At 36.1% G+C, this 8,538-nt stretch overlaps 1 protein-coding gene across 2 annotated transcripts; it reads left to right on the top strand.

Moving 5' to 3' along the window:
* On the top strand, positions 1,787-7,971 carry LOC109213882. 2 transcript variants are annotated; one of them, XM_019377720.1, is made up of 4 exons: positions 1,787-2,445; positions 3,197-3,791; positions 6,071-6,822; positions 7,541-7,971. In XM_019377720.1, the coding sequence occupies exons 2-3, from the start codon at positions 3,630-3,632 to the stop codon at positions 6,593-6,595; spliced, it is 687 nt and encodes a 228-aa protein (XP_019233265.1). In that variant the 5' UTR covers positions 1,787-2,445; positions 3,197-3,629; the 3' UTR covers positions 6,596-6,822; positions 7,541-7,971. The 2 variants fall into 2 exon arrangements, with proteins under 2 accessions (XP_019233265.1, XP_019233267.1); XM_019377722.1 differs by lacking the exon at positions 3,197-3,791.

Below are 8,538 nucleotides of genomic sequence, written 5' to 3'. Positions count from 1 at the left end.
AAAAAGGGGGCGCGACATCACCAATGGTGATAGATGTTGCGACTGGTGATTCTAGTGGAACTTGGATGCAGATTCTCGCATATGTCCCCCTTAGTGTTGCTGAGGTGCACGTATCAATCTTGAGAAGCTTCCCAAGCTTCCTGCCAACTTTTTCTAGAACTTCTTTGTCAGAATTCGGTGGGCAGTTGGGGAAGTCGTACCCATATCGCAGTGAAAGATAGGGTGGCTTCTTGTGGGACAAATTTTGGTTGCCACTGTCTAACAGAGAGGAAACTTCCGGATACGAACCATGGGCCTTGGTGTATAGCCTTGATCAAGTTTTCTTCCTTACCAAACTTGACTATGAAGAAGTCCCATCCTAGGTCAATCAAGAGTAAATGTTCGGATGGGTTCCATAGTTCAATTAATTTGGATCGGAGAAAATGATGTGGCATATGCCGGCCAAAAGTTTAATGATGACCGAGAAGCGCCATGGCTCATATAATCTATTTTTGTCCTCTTGGGAGAGAAGGATTGGGCGTAGATTTTTCTTGCCCTTTAGATTATATTCTGACCTTTCAAGATCCGATACAAAGTAGTCTGTTTGTCAGGTGTCCTGTCTGTCAAGAAGCATTTCTTTGTAGGAGTGTGTTTGGTTGGTATCTTCCTCCATGTGGTTCGTATCCGGTGGTATGTCAGGTATTTTGGATGTGTTGTCCATTGGGTTGGGTGCAGTGAGAGATGAGAGTCTCTCTCTAGCAAATTTTAAGAAGACTAAGCTAATAGAACGACAGAGGCATACAAAGATTTAAGTCTAAAGTGAAAGGGTGTTTTTGTCATTTTTTATTTTAATCCATGTATTATGTAATACATATATTCTTATATCACATTCTACCCCACACAAATAATACAAACATTGTATATTTTATACAGGTATTATCTAATATGGTTTAAAAAAAAGAAAGAAGAATCTAACCGAACATTGTATAATCTATGATGGATTCTACACCAATATTAACTCTTCTTACAATACTAACCAACTAATGTAATAAATTTTAAATAGTTTTATACAAGGATTAATTCTCCCTATCTGCAACAAACAACCCCTTAAAGTGTTTATGTTCAGATATAGTAAAACACATTTACATAGTATTCAAATCAATGATAACGATATTACAGAACAAATCTTTAATCTCATAAAAATAAAAACTGACTTTGTTATAGCAGATTAATTTATACTAATGGTGTACAAATATATACTCAATTGATCTATGCAAGTTAAATCCTTATAAATAACATCTAAATAAACAATTAAGAAAGCATGTTAAATGGAAATGTCATTAGCAACAATTTGACGAGGCCCTGCAACAGTGCGCACTGCGCAGCACCAAAACAGTAAATTAATCTCAAAATTAAATTTGAGATGAATTTATCTCATATTTTATTGAAATAAAATTACGATATAACTAATTTCGAAATTTATTCTAGGTTGTAATACTATTTTTTATTTGTTTGAAAGGTACAATAACAATCCCGACATAACTAATTTTAAAAGACAAAAATTATCTTACACACTAACCTTTTTAAAAACTGTGTTTATGACAATACTTTTGTAGTTGATCAGTTTTACAAACACATATCTATGTCACGCACCAATGGCGTTGGGACACGTGTCCTTAATTTTAAAAAGAAAGCAAATATTAGAATTACAAATCTACCCTCGTCTTCTTCTTTCTTAGGTGTCTGTACCTTTTTATAGAGTCAGCACTCAGCTTCTCTTTTATTTGCTTTTTAAATTCATAGCCAACCCTAATCAATTTCAATTCATCCAAACATCAGATTCAGCTTTGTAATTTGAACATGAAATTTCATATTCAAATGTAATTCCGACTTTTCCGGCAATATTGGTTTGAGCATTACTCCACCCAACATCCCAAACAGTAATTACAATATAATTTTCGATCTCAACAACACCGCACTTTTGTTAAAAAAATGTTGATTTTAAAAAATATTTATTTTAAAGTAATAGACTTGAGGTTTGGGTTTCGTTATTCCAGCCACATATAAAATTAAGTGGATTGTTTGCTGCTTGGAATTGATTAAGAACTAATTCCTTGAGCTTAAAAATATTTGAACGGACTGATATAAGGAGGAATTCTGAACTTCCATTATTGAGTTCTTATGAGTTCAAATTAACTAATTTTGCCAATTTGAAATAACAAATTCTGGAATAGCTTGTTCCCAGCCAAACAGACCCCTAATAATTTAGTTAATGGAATCTTGACTTTAAAAAAAATAATTAAAAGACTTTCTTTTTCCTATTCATCACAAATAAGTAAAGTTGAGTCACTGTGTTTACTCACATTCTTCACTCCTCAGTCCAGAAAACCATCGTTTTGCTCCCAATTTCTCTTATTCTGAGTTGACATGTCTACCAGACGCCATCAATCTGATGAAGATCCTCCGGTATTTTAAACTAAAATTTCTTTAATTTTTGCTCTTTAACTTGTATTCGCTTTTTCCAATTTCCTAGACATTCTTTTATTTTTTGTCTTGATTTATTTATTTATTTATTTTACATGCTTATTCTGTGTTAACTGTCAAGTGTTATACATTGATGAAGTGGATATTGTTATCTTATATGATCTTGAGCATTCCTAACCTCACGAGCTAGCTTTTGAGCTGACTTAGCCTAAATGTTCATTTTCTTAACATGGTATCAAAGGTCTGGCCTGAGCTTGCTCTGGTGTTAAAATATCTCATATTGATAAATAGGCAATCTCACCTCATGAGCTACTTCTTAGGTTGAGTTATGTCCAAGGTCCATTTTCTTAACTTTGGATTAGACAAAATTCATTTTAATATATGACCCTCATGTTATCTTGTCCTTGCTTCAAATATCCGGACTTGGGCGTCCGGGAGGTGTTATATGTCCGACAGTGGTTGGGAGAGTGGGTTGTTAACCGCTATCTTCTTTTAGGATTTTGTGCTATTCTTACCATTAGGAGTAAGGTCCATTTTCTTAACATTAACATGACTTATTGTGATACGACAGCACCTTTGATATTTTATGTGCATTTAACTTATATGTTAAAATTATATTCCTTACTTCCACGTCTAGTCAAATAATGCCGAACAAAATGGTTGGAGAAAGTGGCAAATAGCAATTATTGTAAGCATGCTTAAAGTTATGACTATTTGGATTCTTCAATTTCAGGTTATCAAACTTAAGGTTATGATTGACAAGACTAGAAATCGAGTAATCTTTGCAGAGTCGGACCATGAGTTCATTGAAACACTATTGTCATTCTTGACAGTCCCTTTAGGCACAGTTTTAAGACTTCTTGAAAAAGATACGGTTCAACTAGGGTCCATTAGCCGCATCTATGCCAGTGTTTATTCTCTTGAGCCTAGGTTCTTGCGTACAAGCTATTGCAAATCTATGTTGATCATGCCCCGAAACACATCAGAAGTTCAATGTGAAAAGTTGAAGCTCAATGTTGATCATTCAGAGATTGCAGGGAAGTTGTTTGCATGTTCTTCATACTCTTGCAATGAAATCAATAACTTGTATAGTCTCTTTGAGAATGCACGTTGCCGTTGTGGTTCTCCAATGAGATCACCAATAAGTTTTAAAAAGAAAAGAGAGGATGGAAGTTTTTCTGAAGAGTGGTGCAGCGAGCTTTATGATCACCGATGATTTACAGATAATGCCAGCCTCAACTGCTAGCTTAACTGCTTTGTTTGGAAAGCTTGGAGTCAGTGACAAGAATGAAATCGAGGCAAAGACCGTAGAAGTTGGCACTAAAGAGGTAATGCATAAGAGCAGTTCTGAAATCACTGCTTCTCCTTCCAACTATTATCTGGTTTATCATCGCATTTGGTTAGCGAGGTCATGCTGTACTATTAGTTAGGCTTGAGAGAAAAATAAAAATTAAGTATTAGAATGGTGGCAGGTTAGACAATCAGTAAGGTCCAGCCTAGAAGAGTTACACCGACGGGAGGAGCGATAGCTAAATTCTTTTACTTTGGGTGTGTTTGGTATGAGAAAAAACAATTTCCTGAAATTGTTTTTCAATTTTCCCATGTTTAGTTGGCTTAAATGTTTTGGAAAATATTTTTCTGATGAACTTATTGGAGGAGGGAAAATATTTACCTCCAAATTGGTTGGCTTAAATGGCTAAACGAGCACTCTGAACTTTGTCTTATTGTTCATATAAGACATATTTAAGCTCAATTCGAGCGTGCCATTAATGCCTAGGACGAATAAAATTGCATGGCAGAAGTGCTTAAATTGGAATGTCAACTTAGTTTGCATTTTACTCTTTCCTTTACCACATTGTCCGTGCTTTCTTCTTATGGTTTTCATTTTAAGCAAGCACAATTTAGACCACTTTATTGAAACATTAAATTTTACCATCTGCTGCTCTAGGTTTTTCTTCAGCCCTTGTTCAGGATTAAGGTTTAGAGAGAAACTAACACACAGTTCTTGAATAGTTGATGAACTATTGAATTTCGAACTATTGCGTTTCTTCTTGTTCACCCAACTCTTGGAGTAGGGATCTGTTGTTAGGATTTGTGATGCATGTACTCATTGAATGCACCTTTTCGCTCTATTAATGCATATACTATTGATAACTAAGAGTTTCTCATTAAAGAAAGAGGAAAGAGTTACATTTATCCCTCTACCTTCAGATAATGTTTACATTTAACCTTTGTTATACTTTTGAGATATGTATACCCCTACCGTTAGCAAAGTATTCAAATCTACCCATATTTTTAATGGAGGTCCACATGGCCTGACATTTCGATGAGGTGGACACCACGTGGCATGCCACCTCAGCACCCTAACCCCATTTTACCCCTTATGCGATACTATTTCTTCCCCTTCCATTTCTTACGCTGCCACCACTTGTCCCCTTACTTTAAATTGCTTGGAGCTAACTTATACCTATGCTGCAGTATACCAATACAATTGACACTTCTTTGCCGTAATTGCTTGGAGCTAACTTATACCTATGCTGCAGTATACCAATACCATTGACACTTCTTCGCCGTAATTGCTTGGAGCTAACTTACATTATTGATAAGGATCCTTTTGTCCCTAAGCCGGAAAAAAAAAGGAAATAAAGCTTTCTTTGGGTTATCATGGTTTACTTATACTAATCTGTTATAGATAACATGTGACAAAGTTCAGACAATTATTTTTCTTATTTTTTTAGTGTGTATTTCTTCTGCTGGTATGTGGCGGATTGAAATAGTAAGGAAATCACCCAAAACAAAGAAAGAATTGTGAGAAAAGAAACCCCTCTTATTTCCATTATCTTCCTTATGGTTAAAAAATATCTTTCAAAGCAGGACTTATAAACAGAATGACAAATACCAATTTCTGCATCACCCAAGTTTTCTGTTTCAGGCACATAAATATGATTGGGCATTTCTTTTTTGTCACAAACTTCAACAATCATAGATCCATTAAAGAGGTAAGGTTACAGTGTATATTGTGTCATTGCTTCTTCCAAGTAATGAAGTTGCAGTAACCTGGAAAACAAAGAGGGCCTATGTTGATTAAATTGAGTGGGACAAGTGGTGGCGGCATAAGAAATGGAAGGGGAAGAGAAAGTATTGGGGGAGGCGGTAAAATGGGGTTAGGGTAGTGAGGTGGCATGCCACGTGGCGTCCACCTAATTGAAATGTGAGGCCATGTGGACCTCTGTTAAAAATAAGGGTAGATTTGTATACTTTACTAACGGTAAGGGTATATATGTCCCGAAAGTATAACGGAGGTTAAATGTAGACAATATTTGGAAGTAAAGTAAATCTGACCCTTTAGAAGAACATAGGCAAGATTGAAAGGTTATAATTAAGACGCTTTTGCTAATTTCTTGGTTATCTGCTCCATGATCTCTTTATCCACTAACTGATTGAGCTTGCACCGTTACTGAAGTATCCATTTGTATCATCCATTACCACAATAAAACTTTGGTGTTTTTACTTGCCTCTTCTTTTTGTTTCAATTCACATTGTTTCTTGTTTTATTCTGGTTTAGTTAACTTCCCTACCTCATCACTTGATGCATAACCTAATGTAGGTGCTTCAACTGCTGAAAGTTTCATTGCTCTCCAAGACACCTTTGACAGATATGGTATTGACTAGCCAGGGGAATTGGGTGAAAGATACATCAAAGTTTGAAGATTCCCTAAGTGCCAAGTTAGACAAGAAGGCCGTGTCTCAAAACTCAAATAGTATGAGCCTGAAGCTTATAGTTAGCAAAAGTAAGCAAAAGGTTCTGTATGCGGAAGCTGGGGTCAAGCTTGTAGACTTCCTTTTCAGTTTCCTTGCATTCCCTTTAGGGGCTGTGGTAAAGCTTCTAGGTGGAAACTCAAGACTTGGGTGCATCGATAATTTGTACAAGGGCGCTGAGAATTTGAGTTCAGAAAACTATATTAAATCAGAAGAGTGCAAAAATAGGCTACTCTCTCCGAAATTGTTCCCATACTCTGGTTTTGACAGTCATATTCTTCGGGTGGAAGAGGAATGCCCAAAATACCGATATGATGGCTTTGGAGGTTTAGCATTAGTAAGGAACACTAAAAAATCGAGTGATCATCAATAGAATGTGAGGAAGAAGCTAGAAGTTTGGCCATCATTTTGGATCCGAAATCTCCATCAGGAGAAACTATAAAGGGTGAAGGATACTTGAAAGGACCTGCAACATTTATGATATTGGATAATCTTCTAGTGACTCAATTTTCCCCTACCTCGATCATAACTCTTCTTAAACAAATGAAGGTGTCAACCAATGACTTGGAGGAGCGCATTGTATTCATTGGAGAGTATGAGGTATGCCTTCTACTTGATCCCTTTCATTATCTGTTGCTAGATATTTGGAATTCTTTTTGGGGTTTGCTCTGTTTTAGGAACATAATACATTTTAAGATTAATGATGATTTCATGCTTAAACTCTAAAAGTTTATTTCTGACTTTAGAAATAACGTAAGTGATAAATGGAATCGCTCAGTAGGCTTGTTTCCATTTTCGGTTGAGAAAGTAGTTGGCCAGGGGTCCTCTCCGGTAGTGCAACAAAATGGGGTCGGAGACTCCACTATAAAGAAAGAAAGACAATAGGAGTCTCTCAATAGCCGAGTGCCCACTCCCCTCTATGCACTAACTGGAGGGGAAAAGCTTGATTCTCATAGTCCTCTCAATAAGAATGAACCGTTGATAATCTGAAGCGGGTACCCTTGGAAGCCACCCTTCATCCACCAATGCAACACCCAAATTGGAAAACAGAATAAAGAAAGAGAAGGTAGATAAGGACCTCTATGGAAAATTGGCATCTTCTAAACTTGTTAAATCAGCCGAAGGAGACGAATTGAACTGACTATAACGTAGAAAGTAATGATAACTTGTGCAGAAGCAGAAGAACGCAGGTTGAAAACCATAAATTCATATATACAGTATGGAGACTACCAAAAGATTCAAATGTACAATGGATCTAACATGCGTGATTTATTTAATAATTTTATGGAATCGTCGTTGATGGTATTAACTTTTGCAGGCCCTGAATTTGCTGAAAGCTTCTTTAATCTCAAAAACAGTTCTAAATGATGTTTTCAACAGAAGGGAACCCTATCCCGGGGTTATGCTTAAAGTGTGAACTTACAAACACGAAGGAGACGCGATCATCATGGTGTATGTATTTGGTCTAAGAGATGTTATTGCCATATGGACTATTGTGTGAATTTTATCACATCTACTGTTGATTGTATATGTAATATGTACATACTAGCCACCACATTACTTGAACCCGAGTAGGCTGTGGATGAAATTGGCTATGCCAACAAATCTTGTCTTCTTATCTACTGGCAATGTCAACTAATTATGGTGGCTGTTACAGCGTTGCATCTTATTACTACTTTTTTTTGGTTCCAAAAGAGATACATATATTAGCTAGCATCAATACATAAGGTTGTGCTCTTACATTATGGTCATTGTTGAGGAGATGCAAGTGTGAAAGGAGCAAGCAAATAGGAGATTTCGGTTGAAATAACCACAAAAACAATGTTTTAAAATTTTTCCCAAACTTGACAAGATTGGGAAAATGTCAGATATGTCCGCAATTTACTTTATTTAGGGTGCGTTTGGTACGAAGGAAAATATTTTCCATGGGAAATGAGTGGTTTTATCACTTATTTTGCCTTGTTTGGATGGTGAGTGGAAAACATTTTCCGGAAAATATTTTCTATTGTTTGGTTAGAGAGTAGAAAATATTTTTTATGCAATTCTCCTCCCCCCTCCCCCACCCCTTCCTCAAGTCTCTAAAAATTGACACAACCTAAAGGAACTAATGTGCTGCTTTACTTTTTTACGCAAAAACTGCGAACTTTCGAACCCATAAACTTTATAATTTTTAAACCCGTAAACTTTCAAACACATAAACCTCCAAACTCATAATTGTGGAACTTGTAAAATTTTGAACCTGTAAACCGAAAGATGAAAAACTTAAAACTGAAAATATATAAAGAATTTTTTTTTTACGGGGGGGGGGGGGGGGGT

The sequence above is a fragment of the Nicotiana attenuata genome, chromosome 2, assembly GCF_001879085.1.
Source record: "Nicotiana attenuata strain UT chromosome 2, NIATTr2, whole genome shotgun sequence".
In the NCBI taxonomy this organism is placed as follows: domain Eukaryota; kingdom Viridiplantae; phylum Streptophyta; class Magnoliopsida; order Solanales; family Solanaceae; genus Nicotiana; species Nicotiana attenuata.
Note: the sequence above shows the minus strand (reverse complement) of the source record. Positions and strands in the feature narration are given on the sequence as shown.